We start from the raw sequence: 19,836 nt of genomic DNA, 5'->3' as shown, positions 1-19,836 counted from the left end.
TTTTCCATTTAATAAAAAGCATCCCCTTTCAAAAGGCATTTGCCTTCTGTGTGTGCACGCGTGTATGTATGTATGTATAGAGAGAGAGAAAATAAACCCCTGAAGTTAAGAAATTGATGTATGGAAACACTTTCAATTTAAATAATAAATGGAAACACTTTCAATTTAAATAATAATATGCATCTAATGAGGCACTAAGTTAAAGTCACTTAGCGGTACATTTCCTCCTCTGCAGAAATGTTTTCCCGCTAGCAGGATGTTGTTGTTGTTGCTGCTGCTGTTGTGCAAGAGAATGCATAAGCAGGTTGCAGGTAACTTGGTTGCACAATAGATTACACAATCTGTTGCTCCACAAGCCTCCGTTAGCACAACTGTTGCATGGGGTTCCTCTGCTACGCAAGGTCAGAACCCGCTTCTCTGCTGGCGGAAGAGCCCTTGCACCACAGAACAGAGACAGCCGGCTGCATGGCAACGCTTGTTAGATTTCTTACCCGCCCTTTCGCCAACAGTTCCTGGGGCAGGGGGTGGGCCAGCAAGAACTTATTTATTTATACAGTGGTACCTCGGGTTGAGACGCGGGTGGCGCTGTGGTCTAAACCACAGAGCCTAGGGCTTGCCGATCAGAAGGTCGGCGGTTCAAATCCCCGCAACGGGGTGAGCTCCCGTTGCTCGGTCCCTGCTCCTGTCCACCTAGCAGTTCGAAAGCACGTCAAAGTGCAAGTAGATAAATAGGTACCCCTCCGGTAGGAAGATAAACGGCGTTTCCGTGCACTGCTCTGGTTTGCCAGAAGTGGCCTAGTCATGCTGGCCACATGACCCAGAAGCTGTACGCCGGCTCCCTCGGCCAATAAAGCGAGATGAGCGCCGCAACCCCAGAGTCGGTCACGACTGGACCTAATGGTCAGGGGTCACAGAAATAGTACCTTGGGTTAAGAACTTTGCTTCAGGATGAGAACAGAAATCGTGCTCTGGCGGCACGGCAGCAGCAGGAGGCCCCATTAGCTTAAATGGTGCTTCAGGTTAAGAACAGTTTCAGGTTAAGAACGGACCTCCAGAATGAATTAAGTACTTAACCCGAGGTAACACTGTACTTCTAAAAACCTCTGCGTCTCCCTCTTGTGGTGTTGTTACTGCAGTTTTGATTACATAAGCAATGGCACTCACAGCATGAATATATGTCTCTCTATATTCCTTACCCAAACCTCACCATGAAATCCCATGGTGGGTTACAACAATTAAAAAAAAACCCACAGTATTAACATCAATTAAAACAAATCAGTTGGCATCCGTTTGTCTTGGGAGACAATGGAGGAGTGTGCCTTTGGGGGTGAAGTCAAGCTGCTGGAAGGTTGCAGCACCTGCTGTGACTGTAGAGACAAATGCAAGAGAGACATGTTTTGTTGCAGCTGGGGCAGAGGAAGGAGTCCGGTTGTGCTGATGGAGAAGAATTCGCTCTCCCAGCAGAGTATGCCATTTTAGGAGGTGATTTTTGCAAATTTCTTCAGTGAGGGGGTCTTAAAAATACGTTTTTGGATGTGAGGAATTCAAATCTACCTTGGATCTCAAACTTAATCCATTCCAGGAGTCCGTTCGACTCCCGAAACAGTATGATGATAATGATAATAATAATAATAATAATAATAATAATAATAATAATAATAATAATAATAATTTATTTATACCCCGCCCATCTGGCTGGGTTTCCCCAGCCACTCTGAGCAGCTCCCAACAGAATATTAAAAATAGATCCAAACATTAAAAACTTCCCTAAACAGGGCTGCCTTCAGATGTCTTCTAAAACTCAGATAACCAAGGCACAGCTTCCGATTGGCTGCAGGAGCTTCCTGTACTCAGTCGGAAGCTGCGTCGGGTGTTTGGCTTCCCAAAAATGTTCGCAAACCGGAACACTCACTTACGGGTTTGAGGTGTTCGGGAGCCGATTTGTTCGGGAGCCAAGCCGTTTGAGAACCAAGGTACTACTGTGCTATGTTTGTGACTGGACAACACTGAGCTTGGTAAGTCCAAGTTTGATGAAGAAGCACATCAACAGCTTTCAGAAAACGAAATAATTTTAGTTTTACTTTCTGAACACACAAGGTAATGCTATACAGTGGTACCTCGGGTTACAGACACTTCAGGTTACAGATGCTTCAGGTTACAGATTCCCATAACCCAGAAATAGTACCTTGGATTAAGAACTTTGATTCAGGATGAGAACACAAATTGTGCGGCGGTGGCGGGAGGCCCCATTAGCTAAAGCGGCACCTCAGGTTAAGAACAATTTCAGGTTAAGAACGGACCTCCAGAACGAATTAAGTTCTTAACCCGAGGTACCACTGTAATATATAATCTACAATATATTATATTTATTTAAACACGTTGGCCAAGGACAACAGTAAGCGGAGCAAAATAAATAAATAAATGGCTGGCATAATTGGAACCAACAAGAGGCAGAGCCAACTAATCCTGACTTTGCTCCCCTCCATTCTGACTTCTACAAAGGCAGTACTAAGGAGGAGGTTGACAGCCAGCTTCATCCCCTAGACCCTTGCAAGTGGGTAGGCAGGCGGGGGCTGACTGAAGGCATCGTCCCCTTAGTGGAGCAGCACCCCACATGAGAGCCAGTGTGGTGTAGTGGTTAAGAGCGGTAGACTCGTAATCTGGTGAACCAGGTTCACTTCCCCGCTCTTCCACATGCAGCTGCTGGGGTGACCTTGGGCTAATCACACTTCTTTGAAGTCTCTCAGCCTCACTCACCTCACAGAGTATTTATTGTAGGGGAGGAAGGAAAAGGAGAATGTTAGCCGCTTTGAGACTCCTTCAGGTAGTGATAAAGCGGGAGATCAAATCCAAACTCTTCTTAATGAAGTACTTCTCAAGCTCTCGGATGTGGGGGGTGGGCATTTCCCCCCTGCCCAAATTTGGGACTGGTACCATATTTGGTCCCTGAGTGCCCCACCCAACATGGACTGTGGTAGAGTCACTTGCATACAAACCAACTCTATGGGGCTAAGGGCAGCTCAGACCCCACAAAGTATGTGGAGATGGAGCTGAACCCCCTCCCCCAATCTTGAGGGGCCGGGCCCCACCAGGCCTCCCCACAGGTCCTCCCTGCAGAGGCAGAGGGCCCCGATGGGCCTTCTCGCTGTGGCAGGGGGCCACGCCAGCCTCCTTACTGCAACTGAGGGCCTCATCAGCCTTGTAGCCTCCTCCTGAGGCGTGTGACATCACACACATTTGACAAGCCCCTCCAATGCCTGTGGAACTCAGCACCACTGGTCACTGGGGACTAACAGCTGGAGGTTTATGTACCATCATCTGTCTGCTGAGCACCTCTTTGAGTAGCACTGTGCTAATGGACTATCGTCCATTGTTTGTTTGTCTACTGTTATGTACTGAGTTGAATAGGATCCAAATTGCAGCAGTCTGATTGGTCCTAGAACAATAGGATCCAGAATGCAGCAGTCTGATTGGTCCGCAGGAACCACCCAATCCAACTGCAGGTGGAAGTGAATACGCAACCTGATTGGCCTACAGGAGAATCCCTGAATTAGCCAATCACGTGGGGCCCATTGTGTAAATGATGTATATAAAGCAGACAGTTTGGGGAAACTTCCATTCCTCACTACTATGAGCTGAATAAAGAGCATGAAATCCACACTCGACTCCAAGTATATTTCATGTGCCCTGGAATACATGCTGGGTGCCTTTTGGATCATGTCCCTGCCTGTGGCCTGTATGGACTGACAACTATTCCCTTATCCCACCCCAGATTCTGGAAGCCAAGATCCTGGATGCTGCTAAGGCCTGACCCATCCCAGTTCTGAACACAAACTGAAGATGAATCCACCCTTATCAAAGTTGTTTGCATTTTATACTCAGAGCAATAGTACCTTGCTTGATGTCAAAATGCATGCAGGCGTCCCATCGGAGAGAAAAGACAGCTGCCTCTGGAGCCACAGGAGTTCCATCTGAGACTTCTTCATCAGCTCCTCCACGTCACTTGGCTTTTGACCCGTCAGTCCTTCCTGTAACAATTCCCCTTCAATAGTTGTCTTGGTCAGCTTTTGCTAAATATTTATGTTTCCTTTGCACTTAAAATGAATGGGGTGGAACTATGTAAGGATGACATAATTTATGTAATTCATTATATAAATGTACATAGTTACTTATTTAAGACCTGTAATTTTGTCACAGTTGGCAGCAAGGTGAAAAACAGCTTTGGGCAGAGGTGCAGCGAAACAGAGACAGCACTGAAGGGTAGAACTAAAAACTAGACCTACAGTACTTACATTACTACTTAGGGACGCGGGTGGCGCTGTGGTCTAAACCACAGAGCCTAGGACTCACTGATCAGAAGGTCGGCGGTTTGAATCCCCTCAACAGGGGGAGCTCCTGTTGCTTGGTCCCAGCTCCTGCCAACCTAGCAGTTCGAAAGCATGTCAAAGTGCAAGTGGATAAATAGGTACCGCTCCAGCAGGAAGGTAAATGGTGTTTCCGTGCGCTGCTCTGGTTCACCAGAAGCGGCTTAGTCATGTTGGCCACAGGACCCGGAAAAACTGTCTGCGGAAGCGGACAAACGCTGACTCCCTCGGCCAGTAAAGAGAGATGAGCGCCGCAACCCCAGAGTCGTTCACGACTGGACTTAACTGTCAGGGGTCCTTTACCTTTATCTTTCCATTACTACTTGGGCCCCACCTCCCACCTTTTCCCAGGTTTCAGCTCTAGAGAGAGGAACCAAAGCTCATTCGGCTCATTAGATTCCAGAGCTTTTATAACAAAAGCATCAACATCCCTCCCCCTTGGTTCATCGCAGAAGTATGAGTTTCATATTTACCCTCAAGCACCCAAGCTTATTCCTGAGCTCCTCACACTCAGCTTGAAGCAGGTGAATCTCTTGTTGTTGTTGTTGTTTAGTCGTGTCCGACTCTTCGTGACCCCATGGACCAGAGCACGCCAGGCACCTCTGTCCTCCACTGCCTCCCGCAGTTCGGTCAAACTCATGCTGGTAACCTCGAGAACACTGTCTAACCATCTTGTCCTCTGTCGTCCCCTTCTCCTTGTGCCCTCCATCTTTCCCAACATCAGGGTCTTTTCCAGGGAGTCTTCTCTTCTCATGAGGTGGCCAAAGTACTGGAGCCTCAGCTTCACAATCTGTCCTTCCAGTGAGCACTCAGGGCTGATTTCCTTCAGAATGGAGAGGTTTGATCTTCTTGCAGTCCATGGGACTCTCAAGAGTCTCCTCCAGCACCATAATTCAAAAGCATCAATTCTTCGGCGATCAGCCTTCTTTATGGTCCAGCTCTCACTTCCATACATCACTACTGGGAAAACCATAGCTTTTCTATACGGACCTTTGTTGGCAAGGTGATGTCTCTGCTTCTCAAGATGCTGTCTAGGCCTGTCATTGCCCTTCTCCCAAGAAGCAGGCGTCTTTTAATTTCGTGACTTCTGTCACCATCTGCAGTGATCATGGAGCCCAAGAAAGTAAAATCTCTCACTGCCTCCATTTCTTCCCCTTCTATTTGCCAGGAGGTGATGGGACCAGTGGCCATGATCTTCGTTTTTTTGATGTTGAGCTTCAAACCATATTTTGTGCTCTCCTCTTTCACCCTCATTAAAAGGGTGAATCTCTAGCCCATCCTTAAAGTCAGAACAAGACTGGCCAGCAATGTTCTGCATCTTTGGGGTCTGCTTGTGGACCAGGTCCGTTTTCTTCTTTGGCCGAGTTTTTTTAGCCACTGATCTTGGTGGCTGCTTGAATGAGGAGGAAGATGATGGACTACCAGCCTGCTAAAATAGAAGAGAGCAGGGAACAGAGTTAATACTATCACCATTATTGAATCAATATCATTGAAGAGTTCTACCTTGTCCTACATTTCCGGGGGAGGATTATGGTTGGTCCCTGCCAGTCCAAGTTGGGGAAAGAGATGTGCGGGTGTGGCGGCAGTGGCCCCACATCCACATGCCTCTTTCCCCAGCTCAGGCTGGCAGCAACTCAGGCTGTCCTCTTTATTGCTCTTCAAGATATGGCAACCCTAATTGGTGACAGCAGCCACGAAATTAAAAGACGCCTTCTTCTTGGGAGAAAAGCAATGACAAACCTAGACAGCATCTTAAAAAGCAGAGACATCACCTTGCCAACAAAGGTCCGTGTAGTTAAAGCTATGGTTTTCCCAGTAGTGATGTATGGAAGTGAGAGCTGGACCATAAAGAAAGCTGATCGCCGAAGAATTGATGCTTTTGAATTCTGGTGCTGGAGGAGACTCTTGAGAGTCCCATGGACTGCAAGAAGATCAAACCTATCCATTCTTAAGGAAATCAGCCCTGAGTGCTCACTGAAGGACAGATCCTGAAGCTGAGGCTCCAATACTTTAGCCACCTCATGAGAAGAGAAGACTCCCTGGAAAAGACCCTGATGTTGGGAAAGATGGAGGGCACAAGGAGAAGGGGACAACAGAGGATGAGATGGTTGGATAGTGTTTTCGAGGTTACCAGCATGAGTTTGACCAAACTGCGGGAGGCAGTGGAAGACAGGAGTGCCTGGCGTGCTCTGGTCCATGGGGTCACGAAGAGTCGGACACGACTAAACAACAACAACAACACTCCCCAACTGGTGAGAGAACCCCAGCAGAGATTTAAAATCACAAAGCATGCAACAAGTTTCACTAAAATAGTCTTTTTCAATGTACACATTCCCCTAATGTATGCATTCTCCCCCCCCCCCCAGTGTTGCTTGGTTGGAGAGCTGCATCACAGAATGTGGATAAGTGCAATTTTCAAAAGATGGCTGTGTTTTGGTTCCCACATTGTTTCAGAAAGTGCAAATTTGCTAGATTCACTTTCAGATGGGAACCAAATCAAATTTCTCTCCCATCCCTAGTATGAGAGGAAAAAGAAATTGCTCTGTTGGTGAGTATATAAAGAGAGAGTAAATGTGTGCATATTGATTAGGTCATTTTAAAAACATTCAGTTTTTAATTTCCATTTCCATTTTATTCTGTGTCTCTTTTTCATTTAGCTGATGTTTTTACATATTAATAATGTTATCAGATAGTATTTCATCAGCCTACAATTTTTCTATGTATTCTCTCTGTGTGTGTGTACACACACACACACACACACACACATGCATATACATAAATACACATACATAAAGCCTGCTGCCACTACACAGGAGATGGTTTGAAGAAAAGGAAAAACAAACTGGCCCAGCCCCATAGCTTGACCAATTGAAATTAGGGGCTGCTAGGAGCTAGGTGGAGTCATACATCTAAAAAAAGTGTAGACTTACATGCTGATCAGCTTCTGATTTTACCGTATTTTTTGCTCTATAAGACTCACTTTTTCCCTCCTAAAAAGTAAGGGGAAATGTGTGTGCGTCTGTGATGGCGTGAGGCTGAACCAGAGGAACCCCAGCCTGCACAGGAGTCCCCGCCTCCAGGGCCGGCTGAGCTGGGGCAGGGCCTTGATTCTGAAGCGCCTGCACCTGTGCCGGATCCTCAGGAGCAGACACCAGATGAATCCACTCTGGCTCCTGAGGTGATTGAGGACACATTGCCTACAGGTGCGCCTCTCCCAGCCCTGTCAGGGGAAGGTGAGTCTCTTCCTGGGTCCAGTAACCCTCCAGCCTCTCCTGAGCTGCAGAGGCTCAGGGCAGAGAGGCGGAGGGAACTGGTTTCTCCCAGGAGGAGTGCTCACCTTAAGGCCAGGAAAGGCAGGTCTCCTGGGGGCCGGGGCCGCCCCTGGCCTCAGAGAAGATAAAGGCCAGTCAACCCAGTCCCAGGTTGCAGGAGCAACGTCGTTGAAGAGCTGTTTCGGCCAGCACCCAGTCCTGTTCCTCCAGAGTTCCTGTCCCCGCCCGGCTTCCTGCTTCGGACCCCGCCTCGCTCTTTGTGAACTGTTTCAAGATTCGTGACCCAGGACCGGACTTTGACCACCCCAACGGTAACCTTCCCCCCGGGACCAGCACAGCGTCTTACAGAGTGAATGCAGGCTGCGCAGCTATCCCAGAAGCCAGAACAGCAAGAGGGATTGCTGCTTTCACTGCACAGCGATCCCTCTTGCTGTTCTGGCTTCTGAGATTCAGAATATCTTTTTTCTTGTTTTCCTCCTCCAAAAACTAGGTGCGTCTTGTGGTCTGGTGCATCTTAGAGCAAAAAATACGGTACTTGAAATGTTCGGTTTTGGCTTCTCAGAAGTATGTAAAGGCAAGAATTGGGTGGGGGGAGCCCCAGCACACAATGGCTGAAAAAAAAGCTCCAAATGTTGCACTACGTTAAGGTCTCTTAGTGACATATTTGTTACACTGGCAAAAATGCTTTGTGCCAACAGGACCTTGCTGAGCAAGAGAATGCATAAGCAGCTACAGTGGTACCTTTGCTTAAGAACTTAATTGGTTCCAGAGGTCCGTTCTTAACCTGAAACTGTTCTTAACCTTGAAGAGGGAGAGGACAGGTTACCCCACCTAGGACAGGTTACCCCACCCAGGCCTGTGTAGTCCCCCCCCCCAAACTAGGCCCCAAGAGTTCTCAAATTTCTTTCTTTGAGGATGCAAACCTAAAATGCATTAGCTTTGCTGTATAACAAAAAGTAGCTGAGAGTGGTAAACCAAGTTACCACTGTAAGGCATTATTTAATGGTACTAAGAGCCATTATAAAATTGGTGAATTAATTGAAAGGTTAAAAATTGCTTAGAAACATAAAGAGTTGGTTCCTATTTAAAAGGTCAGTCTATTGACGCTTATATAGTGGTACCTTGGTTTAAGAACAGCTTTGTTTATGAACAACTTGGATTAAGAACACTGCAAACCCGGAAGTAGGTGTTTTGGTTTGTGAACTTTGCCTTGCATGCAGAACATGTTTCGCTTCCTGTTGAGTGTATTCCATTTGTAAATTGAGTCCCCTGCTGCTATGGGAAAGCATGTCTTGGTTTAAGAATGCTTTGGTTTAAGAACGGACTTCCCGAATGGATTAAGTTCAAAAACCAAGGTACAACTGTATATTGAAATAAGTGTGTTGAATCAAAAGTCTTAACAAAACATCCTTAAACAATGAAAAGGCAACAATCATTTCATTTCCTACACCCTTTATTTTATACCACTGTAAATTGTAAAAAATAAATAATTGGTGTTTGCTATTTAGATCAATCCGTATAGCTCATTGAGTAGAGCACGAGACCCTTAATCTCAGGGCCGTCCTTTGAGCCCCACGTAGAGCAAAAGATTCCTGCAGGGGCTGGACTTGAAGACCCTCGTGGTCCCGTCTAACTCTTCCATGATTCTATAAGCTAAGGGCATTGCTTTCAAGTGAAATCATTCTCGACGTACAGTGGTACCTCGCAAGACGAATGCCTCGCAAGATGAAAAACTTGCAAGACGAAAGAGTTTTCCAGTTTTTGAGTTGCTTCGCAAGACAAATTTCCCTATGGGCTTGCTTCGCAAGATGAAAACGTCTTGCAAGTTTGTTTGTTTCCTTTTTCTTAAAACCGTTAATACCCAGGGTGCATTGCTTGAAGAGGTGCAGTTGCGACTTGACTTCGAGGAACAACTCATAGCACATGGTGTGGTAGCCTTTTTTGAGGTTTTTGAAGACTTTGGTGATTCCTATGGGAAACCGTGCTTCGCAAGATGAAAAATTCGCAAGACGAAAAAACTCGCAGAACGAATTAATTTCGTCTTGCAAGGCACCACTGTACTCAAACACAGTTCAAATACATTCAAAGGTTTTAATAAAAAGTAATCTTTATTAAATAGTTTTCCAGATGAAACACATTGTTTCTGAGAGATTTGCATGGGGAAATCTTTTCGATTCCTCAAGAATAAGGGGCAGTGGGGTGAGGGAGGCCAGGGCCACATCCACACCATTTCATGTGCTATGAAGCTGCTTTAAAAACTCATGGCTTCTTCCCCCAAAGAATCTGGGAGCTATAGTTTGAAAAGGGTGCAGAGAGTTGTTAGGAGACCCCCTGTTCCCCTCCAAGAGCTACAATTCCCAGAGTTCGCTGGCAAAAAGGGAACTCTACCCCTACCCCTGACGCTAACCCTAACTCTAACCCTAACGCTAACCCTTAACCTTTAACTAGAGCTACTATTCCCAGAGTTCCCTGACAAGAAGGGAACCCTACCCCTACCCCCTAACCAGAGCTACAATTCCCAAAGTTCCCTGACAGGAAGGGAACCCTAACCCTACACATTAACCCTTAACTAGAGCTACAATTCCCAGAGTTCCCTGACAAGAAGGGAACCCTAACCCTAACCCTACCCCAACTCAACCCTACCCCTATGCCTACCCTACTAACCCTAACCCCTACCCCTACTCCTACTCCTAACCCTAAACCTAATCCTAAGCCTAAGCCTAACCCGCCTAACAACTCTCTGTCCCCTTAACCACCTACATTTCCCAGAATCCCTGAGGGCAAGCCATTCCTGTTCAAAGCGTCTTCATAGCACTTCCAATGGATGGTGTGCCTAATGTGGCCTAATGTTTCCTCCCTCATTTTCTTCTCTCTCCCCACTGCCCCATCACTTGTAATGCAGCAGATGTCCGCCTGCAGTCTTCCCTCAAAGCTCCTTCTCTCACGTACAGCCATTGCCTTGTCCATTGTTCGCTCCCAGTATTTCACGTTCATTTCTCCGATGTAAATAGGGATGTCCTGTGGTTCTCTTCATGACTTTGAAGGCTGGACTTGGGGAAAACCTCACCGGCTCCGGACATCTCTGTAAGGCATAGGCAAACAGGTGAGTGGGATGGCCCCCATCCAACAGTGTCCCCCCAGACTCCTCCTCTGTTTGGCTGCCTGTTAACAAACAAGGCTTCCAAACCACTTTGCATCCATCTCAGCCAGCATAGCCTCACGGCATCCACTAGCCTGAACGCAAACTCTTCCAACAACCACCCACCAGCTGCAGCCTCGCCAGGTCCATTGCCAGACATCAACCAGCTTCAGAGCCCCCGCCACTTAATGGATCCAAATGGCTTCTAGAGAGTGGTAGGGGATGCTTTATCCCATGTTGATGGCCTTTCAGCTGATTCCCTGGTGGCCCGCTGGAATGTGGAGTTAACCAGGGCTATTGACTGTTTGGCTCTGAAGCGCCCTCTCCGATTGCATGAAGCCCGGACAGCCCCGTGGTTTTCCACGGATCGGAGGGCAATGAAACAATCGTTGAGACGGCTAGAGCGCCGGTGGCGGAAAACTCATTCTGAAGCTGACCGGACACGGGTTAGAGTTCAATGTCGAGCCTATCAAGTGGCAGTAGCGACGGCGAAGAAGACTTTCTTCACCGCTTCTATTGCATCTGCAGAAAACAGCAGCAGGAGACTTTTTCAGGTGGTTCGCAATTTAGCCGAACCACCTGCTCCATCGGGGCCCAATACGGGCCACATGATCTCCTGCAATGATTTTGCAGTTTTTTTGCAGATAAAGTCGCTCAGATTCGGAAAGAGGTAGACTCCACCGTGGGAGCAGGGCCAGGGCGGGAGAGTGCTAGAGTCCTGTCTAGTCAAGTTGTGTGGGATCAGTTCCAATCTGTTACCTCCGAGGATGTGGACAGGCTGCTTGGACGAGTGAAACCAACCACCTGTCTCCTTGATCCTTGCCCATCCTGGCTTATAAAAGCTAGCCGGGAAGGGCTGGGCGATGGGTTTGTGGGGTGGTGAATGCTTCCCTCCATGAGGGAGCCTTCCCAGACCCGCTGAAAGAGGCGGTTATTAAACTGCTTCTTAAAAAACCATCTTTAGATGCGGCCACGATGGCCAACTATCGCCCAGTCTCAAATCTTCCATTCTTGGGCAAGGTGATTGAGCGAGTGGTTGCTGAACAACTCCAAGCATGCCTGGAAGAAGCGGACCATTTGGATCCCTTCCAGTCGGGATTCAGGCCTCATCATGGGACTGAAACTGCCTTGGTCGCACTGGTTGATGATCTCCGGCGGGCTAGGGACAAAGGTGAGAGCAGTTTCCTAGTTCTGCTGGATCTCTCAGCGGCGTTTGATACCATCGACCATAACATCCTCCTGGACCGTCTTGAGGGGCTGGGAGCTGGGGGCACTGTCATACAGTGGTTCCGCTCCTTCCTCCTGGGCCGTGTTCAGAAAGTGGTGGTGGGGGATGAGTGTTCAGACCCCTGGGCTCTCACTTGTGGGGTGCCTCAGGGTTCTGTCCTCTCCCCCATGCTTTTTAACATCTACATGCCGCCGCTGTGAGAGATCATCAGGGGGTTTGGGCTGGGTGTTCATCAGTATGTGGATGATACCCAGCTCTACCTCTCTTTTAAATCAGAACCAGTGAAGGCGGTGAAGGTCCTGTGTGAGTGTCTGGAGGCGGCTGGAGGATGGATGGCAGCTAACAGATTGAGGTTGAATCCTGACAAGACAGAAGTACTGTTTTTGGGGGACAGGAGGCAGGCAGGTGTGGAGGATTCCCTGGTCCTGAATTGGGTAACTGTGTCCCTGAAGGACCAGGTGTGCAGCCTGGGAGTCATTTTGGACTCACAGCTTTCCATGGAGGCACAGGTCAAATCTGTGTCCAGGGCAGTTGTTTACCAGCTCCATCTGGTACGTAGGCTGAGACCCTATCTGCCTGCGGACTGCCTCGCAAGAGTGGTGCATGCTCTGGTTATCTCCCGCTTGGACTACTGCAATGCGCTCTACGTGGGGCTACCTTTGAAGGTGACCCGGAAACTACAACTAATCCAGAATGCGGCAGCTAGACTGGTGACTGGGAGTGGCCACCGAGACCATATAACACCAGTCTTGAAAGACCTACATTGGCTCCCAGTACGTTTCTGAGCACAATTCAAAGTGTTGGTGCTGACCTTTAAAGCCCTAAATGGCCTCGGTCCAGTATATCTGAAGGAGCGTCTCCACCCCCATCGTTCTACACGGACACTGAGGTCCAGCACCGAGGGTCTTCTGGCGGTTCCCTCACTGCGAGAAGCCAAGTTACAGGGAACCAGGCAGAGGGCCTTCTCGGTAGTGGCACCCACCCTGTGGAATGCACTCCTACCAGATGTCAAAGAGAAGAACAACTACCAGACTTTTAGAAGACATCTGAAGGCCAGACTCAGACCGGGAAGCTCTTCAAACAGAGGATCGCTCAAAATAGAGGACTGTCCTGTGTTAAGTAGGACACATGACTACCCTTACCAGAAGAAGATATTATTCAAAAATGCACAACAGCAGGGCTGTTATGAGGTAAACACCTCAGGCGACTGATTTTGGGTGCCATGAAGCTGTTAAGCTCTTTAACACACTTTTGTTGAGTTTTTACTCCCAGGGTGGGGGAAGAGGCATGTATGGGCTTCTCTGCTTCAGGTGCCAAAACAACAACAACACCTGAGTAGCCTTCAAATCAAAATGTTTATTCAGCTTTACGCCCATCATGAAACACAACACAACAAAACAAATCAAATAAAACAGCGGACTCGTACAAACCACAAGTAGTATAACACAGTTCACAACTCACAAGGACAGATATTAGCCATTCATAAAAAAAAAAGTTTAAGATTAAGATTAAAAATTTTAGGCACTACACTAAAATCAATATCTGATGTCATTATAGAAAATTCTTACAACTATCAATAATCAGCTAACATTCCATTCCGTCTCTTGTACGAGAGGACGGCTGTTAGGAATTTAGCAATCTGTAGGGTAATATAAGGATCCACATCTTGAAGAACCCAGGCAAGCTGTAGGTCTACTGGTTTGTCAGCCATAGGCTGGATTATGGAGTTTAGTATACTAGCACGGGCTGAACTGTACAAAGGGCAGATAAACATAACATGATGTAGAGATTCAGATGTTTTCATTTCACAAGCACACATTGAAGGGACTTGGCCCTTAGTAAATCTATGTCTCAGCACGTTTGTTGGAAAGACATTGAACCTAGCTCTAATGAAGGCATATCGGTGAGACGCGGCCATAAGCGAAGTTAAGTAGGACGGAGTGCGGTAGATAGGGGTTATGCCGAAATTTAATGACGGCTGAGTAGCCTTGAATACTCTAGTGTGCACCTTGGCTTGGCGAGGTCTCCTTTGCTGCTGTACCTCAGGGAGCAAAATGTCTGGCGTGGGCTGCACCAGAGAAGACTGTCACTTTTCTGACTGAAAGTCTTTAAGCTTTGCTCAGAATTTCAAGGGCAGAAACCCTTGTATCCGCTGCTAAGCCTGCTTTATGTGGAACAGGGGGGGGGGCGCGTTGCTCCTTCTGCCGTCCTCACCCACCAGTCAAAACAAATAAGGCTACAGCTCAGCACCTCTCCAAAAACCCCTCAGGGAGACGCCCCTTCACAGATAGCAGCCGCCCTCTGCTGTTGAGTTCTGTTCCGTGCAGCCGGAAGGCTCATCCTATCATTTTTTAAAGAGAGAGAGAGAGAGAGAGAGAGAAGGAGCTAGGGAAAACTATTTCCCAAGCTAGGGTCAAAGAAGGCCAAGTCAAAATCTCAGGAAGAAAATCTGACACGGCTAAAATGATCAGCTGGGCAAGCAAAGGCATTTAATGTGCCCGATTTTCAAGGCTTATACTGGTCTCAGGTTGTAAATAAATATGAGAGCCATTGAGACTTCCTTTCTCTGTATTAGGTGTCAAAAATTATAATTTTCAGCATCAGAGCTTAAGTCTAATGGGATTTGATGTTCGTGGCAAACATCACATGTTTCTTTTCACATATCTGCCCCATTCACACATCTTTGTTCTTTGGGGAGGCAGGGGGCGCATGTGCCCTAATTTATAGACCTCTATTGAAGGGCTAGGGACGCGGGTGGCGCTGTGGGTTAAACCACAGAGCCTAGGACTTGCCAATCAGAAGGTCAGCAGTTCGAATCCCTGCGACAGGGTGAGCTCCTGCTGCTCGGTCCCTGCTCCTGCCAACCTAGCAGTTTGAAAGTACGTCAAAGTACAAGTAGATAAATAGGTACCGCTCCGGTGGGGAGGTAAACGGTGTTTCCGTGTGCTGCTCTGGTTCGCCAGAAGCGGCTTAGTCATGCTGGCCACATGACCTGGAAGCTGTACGCCAGCTCCCTCGGCCAATAGAGCGAGATGAGCGCCACAACCCCAGAGTCGGTCACGACTGGACCTGATGGTCAGGGGTCCCTTTACCTTTACCTATTGAAGGACTATCAAAGGACAGCCTTCTACCCTTTGTTTCAAGCATGGGTTCAAAAAGAGGGGTTCTAGCTGAACCACTTTCTCTCATCAAAGGAGGTTATCTTCAATTTGTTCTCTCTCTTTCTTCGCTCCACAGATCAGGACCATGGCAGTCAATGTAGATGACTAAGCTTGTGCATTTTGCAGGCAACCACTTCTTAAAAGGGGGAGGAGAGATTTTAAGGTGTGTGTGTGTGTGTGTGTGTGTGTGTTCACCAGGCGAGGGGGCAAGCACATTGGAATCCATCTTGTTCCCAGTCTGACCATAAGTTCATATAGCTCAGTATTATCTACACAAGGCGTCACCAGTATGGCAACCACACAAGTTGTTGAAATACAACTCCCATCTTTCCTGATCCTTGACCAGGTTGACCAGGACTGATGAGAGTTGGAGTCCGAACAATACATGGAAGCTGTCCTTGCTTCCGTCCAAAATACATGACAGATGCTCTTACTTGTGAGATATTCATTTTGATTAAGAAATCTCTCTCTCTCTCTCTCTCCCTCTCTCGTGTGTGTACACACACACTATCAATATCTCACACACCTACTTCTTCGACTTACAAAAACAGCGACAAAAACTAGTTGTGAAATGCCTCTAGGGATTTCAGAGAGAAGCCATTGGATTCCAGTCAATAAGCTGCCTTTGCCTTCCATTCTGGAAAGATGGAAGGCACTTTCCCCAAAGCTATGTTTATTTCTACATCATACTGCTCATGGCATCAATCATGTCACTAACCCATCCGTGATTTGGTTTTAATAAGCAGCAGCTGCTGGAGAAAGTGAGATGAAGCAGATAGGGATTGTTGTGATGGACCGGGGGGGGGCGTTTAACTCTTTGCCCCTTCACAATCTAATTCCGGGGAGTTAGAGCTTCCTCCTTGGACAAACAGCACTGGGACCGTGTTCCAGATCAGAACCATGATGGGGACAAAGGGTTAAAGCCCCACTGCCTTCAGTGCCTTCAGGCTAATTTGCTACAATTTATTTTATCTTATTTATATCATAGAAGGTCTAGTGACATGGCTGACTTCATGTTGAGTCTGATGACTCAAAGCACCTGTATCATCTTTCTTCACCTAGATTAAACCTGCGATTCCTTCCTGACCTTCACCTCTTACTTTTAATCAGTGGTGTATAACAAACGGTATGGCTTCCTTTCACAAACGCTCACCAAAAACATGAAAAAGCAGAAGATAAATATGCCAGGTTCGCTCACACCTGGCGCTCTCCACTAAAAGCCTGGATTTTTGAAACTACAAAACAGGTTTCCCTTTGAAATGTCCATGACTACACCACTTGGGGACTGGAATATTAACTGGCCCTTATGAACAGGCTATGGTGCTGACCTCAAAATAAGTAATTCAACTGCAACGCTTTCAGCAAATGCAATTTTCATTCTCTCGAAACAGTTCGTTTTGCTGTGAATGAACAGTGTCAGGAAAATTGAATCAAACTGTGATGCTTTACCCACTGATAGTTTGGCCAATGAATATTTAACAGGAGAGGTTCCTATTAAGCATTAACATGTCAAGTGAACGGCAGAGCAAAAGAGGGAACAAGTTGCCATATGCTTGGATTTACTCATTGATTATATGTGTGTTTGTGTATGCCTGCACTCATAATGGGTACCTTAAGAGGGGGGAAAGAAAACCTTCCACTTGAAGAACATCTCAATGGTGGTTCCTGAATTACCTGGTTCGTGAGCTAGATTCAAATCTGAACTTTCAAGCCGGAGCTCCACACTGTATAGCTCCAAGAAACAACTGTCAGCGCTGTAGCAGGAAGCTGAGGAAGGCTTGCACTTTGACCTTCACCTAGTCAGCAGGTAGAGAAATACTCCTGAAATTCTCCAAATTTCTCTCCAGATTCTGGAGTTCCAAATTGGTGGGTCTTGTTACCGAGGTGAAATCAGCAAATTAGAAATCCACCATTGTTTAGAGTCAGGGATGGGGCGTTTTGCTGGACCACAAACCCCTAATACCCCAGCCAGCATGGACTTTGGTCAGGGTTTATGGGAGTTGTAGTCCAAGAACACAGTTTATGCTTCCCTCCCTTAACTTTACAAGGATGCTTAGTAAAGTGTATTATCTAGATGTGTGGTTACCAAGGAGATGGAAAAGGGACGATATGCTGGTATCTGGTTTGTCTGTGTGTCTTTAAATGGATGTGGACTGGAATGCATATGTCTGTCATGGCCTTGAGCTCAGAGGAGTAGGCAGCCAGGTACTGCAATGTGTTGTACGCAGGGCTGCCTCTGAAGATGGTTTGGAAACTTCAGCTGGTGCAGAATTCAGTGGCCAGGTTGGGGCAAGATGGTTTGAGCCTATAACACCAATCCTGGCCCAGCTGCACTGGCTGCCGGACCCAATTCAAAGTGCTGGTTTTGACCTATAAAGCCTTAAACAGCTCAGGACCACAATATCTCAAGGACCACCTTTGTCCATGTCATGGTCTGGTTCACGGGTGATCAAAGTCCTGGCTGGGGACGTCGGGACCAGGGGCAAGATGGTAGGGTGGGAGCAGGAACGGGAGTCCAGAAGCCAGGAGTCAGAAAGCCAAGAATCCAAAGGTCAGAGAGCCAGGAGTCAAGAAGCCAAGGGTCCGAGGGTCAGGAAGCAAGGAGTCACAAAGTCAAAGGTCCAGGGACCAAGAAGCAAGGGGTCACAAAGTCAAATGCAGCAAGGCAGGGAACGTGTTGCTGTGGCAAAGAGCCGAAGGGAAATGCTGACCTTATATACCTTCCCGCTCTTGCCAACAGGTGCTGTGAGTTATCAATCAGCATCACCTGTGTGGCCGCACCTTGCTTCTTCAGAACAAACTTAGGAAGGCCCCAGTCCTGCAGAGTCCTATTGGTCACAAGGCCTGGCTCCTGCACGCACACCTGACAGTCTGTGTGAACCTAGCCAGACCCTGCAACCATCGCCCTTCTTTGTGTGCCTCCTCCAGGAGAGGTCTCGAGGGTGGCAACACAGGAATGGGCCTATTCTGCAGTGGCTTTCCATTTGTGGAATGCTCTCCTCTTCAGCCGGGCCTGTGGCACTGGCAGGAGAACTGCATCACAAAATTCAGAGAAGTGTGAATTTTAAAGGATAGCTGTGTTTTGGGTTCAGGTACTGTTTTGGGAAGTGCAAATCAGGTAGACGTCCCTTTAAATGCAACCTGAACTGAATTACTTCCCCATGTTTCTGAGCCCAGTCCTGGGCAAAATTGGCCCTTGCTGTGCTCCCTGATAATGTCAGGGAGAGCATGCTTATCCTCCTCCACTTGCCACCAAATGAATGGTGAGCATCACAAGCCTCTCCTTCCCTCCCACCCACATGCCTCCCTTCCTCGTTGTTTCGTGGTGCTTAATTTCCAATCGGAGCACTGGGTTTGGAGGTAGGAAAGAAACCTTCCATTTCACTGCAGCCAGAAGTAAGGGTTGCATCCAATGCTAGTCCTACCAAGAGAATTAATGAACCCAAATCAAGTAATGTCCATTAATTTAAATAGGTCTACTCTGAGTAGGACTCACATTGGAGGCAACCCCAAAACTCCTTTTTGAGGGGTTGTGGTGAGGTTAGGAAAGCTTTTTGGCACTGCAACAGAACCAACTTGATAAGAGTTACTTCCAGCGGGAAGAATCCTGAATTTCCCCTGGAACACAAGACATTCTGTACTGTCCACAACACCTTGCTTTTCTTCTTAAGGCTCACAGAGCTTCTCGTTTTCTCCGCAGCTCCGACTTCACTTTTATGGGCTTGGTCCTCTGGCACCAAAGTTCCTTTTATTCCTCTGTCCTGTGTTTTAGGCTGTGGAGCATAATTTCCTATCATGGAAACCGCAAATAGGACCTTCCTCAAGAACATTTGCCTTCAGAACTTTAGCATTTGGTTTACATTCACAAGCATAAGGTCCTTCAAATTTATACAGGTCACGCAATCCACATTTTCTGGCAGTGGAATTTGGACTACCTCAGCTGGATGAGTGTACAGTATATTGGATTTGATTTGGGCTCCATCCACACCATACACATTTAAAACAGTTTCATACCACTTTAAACATCTGTGACTTCCCCTGAAAGAACAGTTCCTGTGAACTGTTGTTTGCCAAAGGTGCTGAAAGGTGGTTAGGAGGCGGCTGAAAGGCACTGTTCCTGGCAACCCCAATATCACTGATGCAAAGCCCCCAACATTCCTCATAAAAATAGGGACATTATTTTATAAAGAATAGACTGTCCCTATATTCATGTGGCATGTTGGCTGGGCTCCTTCAGAGGAAGGGCAGGATGCAAACTGAATAAATTACAATGATGATAAGAGATATGTCTGTCCACGTGGTATTGTTCTATGGGGGGTATTGTTGTGGCTAAAAGCGACAAAAAACACTTTGAGCTTTGTTTCAAAAACAGACACTTGGGACACCACCAAAGAATTGTTTTTGGAATTGCTCTCAAATCTTGGCCAAAGCTGCCAGAGAATTCATTTAGAAATGGTCTTCGTTTGGGCTTAGTCTGCTCAGAGCAGCAATTTCTGGGCCGAGCTGCTGCCATCACAATCCGCACTGTTCCCTTTTTGCTGCAGTTTCATTTCCATCAAATGTTGTGTTACCCTTTTCACTGTTTGCTATTTATTGTAATTAAATTGTGTATGATTCTATGCAATTTACGTTCATCTCAATGTAAAGGAAACACCAACATGCTGTAAACCAA

The 19,836-nt window shown here is 47.1% G+C and overlaps 2 protein-coding genes and 1 long non-coding RNA gene across 18 annotated transcripts in view; 1 reads left to right on the top strand and 2 right to left on the bottom strand.

Annotated features, from left to right (window-relative positions):
* Nucleotides 1–3,999, bottom strand: part of RIMBP2 (RIMS binding protein 2) — a 281,768-nt gene extending 277,769 nt beyond the window's left edge. For 3 of the 16 annotated variants that reach the window (XM_053368973.1, XM_053368974.1, XM_053368975.1), the window contains exon 1: nt 3,894–3,996. In XM_053368973.1, coding sequence (XP_053224948.1) covers nt 3,894–3,986 — 93 coding nt within the window. In that variant the 5' untranslated portion in view covers nt 3,987–3,996. Of the gene's footprint in view, nt 1–3,893 lie in introns of all 16 variants that reach the window. The other 13 variants (XM_053368978.1, XM_053368979.1, XM_053368980.1 and 10 more) reach the window with 8 other exon arrangements.
* Nucleotides 4,000–9,717: 5,718 nt separating this feature from the next.
* Nucleotides 9,718–10,279, bottom strand: LOC128403865 (uncharacterized). The gene is made up of 2 exons (XR_008328015.1): nt 10,141–10,279; nt 9,718–10,074 (listed from the first exon to the last, which is right to left on the bottom strand). It is a non-coding gene; the product is annotated as an uncharacterized LOC128403865 (long non-coding RNA).
* A 1,399-nt stretch (nt 10,280–11,678) lies between these two features.
* On the top strand, nt 11,679–12,980 carry LOC128403862 (uncharacterized). The gene is made up of 2 exons (XM_053368989.1): nt 11,679–11,946; nt 12,280–12,980. The coding sequence occupies exons 1-2, from the start codon at nt 11,751–11,753 to the stop codon at nt 12,786–12,788; spliced, it is 705 nt and encodes a 234-aa protein (XP_053224964.1). The 5' UTR covers nt 11,679–11,750; the 3' UTR covers nt 12,789–12,980.
* The last annotated feature ends 6,856 nt before the right edge of the window (nt 12,981–19,836 follow it).

Source organism: Podarcis raffonei, chromosome 16 (assembly GCF_027172205.1).
Source record: "Podarcis raffonei isolate rPodRaf1 chromosome 16, rPodRaf1.pri, whole genome shotgun sequence".
Classification (NCBI taxonomy): Eukaryota; Metazoa; Chordata; class Lepidosauria; order Squamata; family Lacertidae; genus Podarcis; species Podarcis raffonei.
This window is presented reverse-complemented; position numbering and strand designations above follow the sequence as displayed.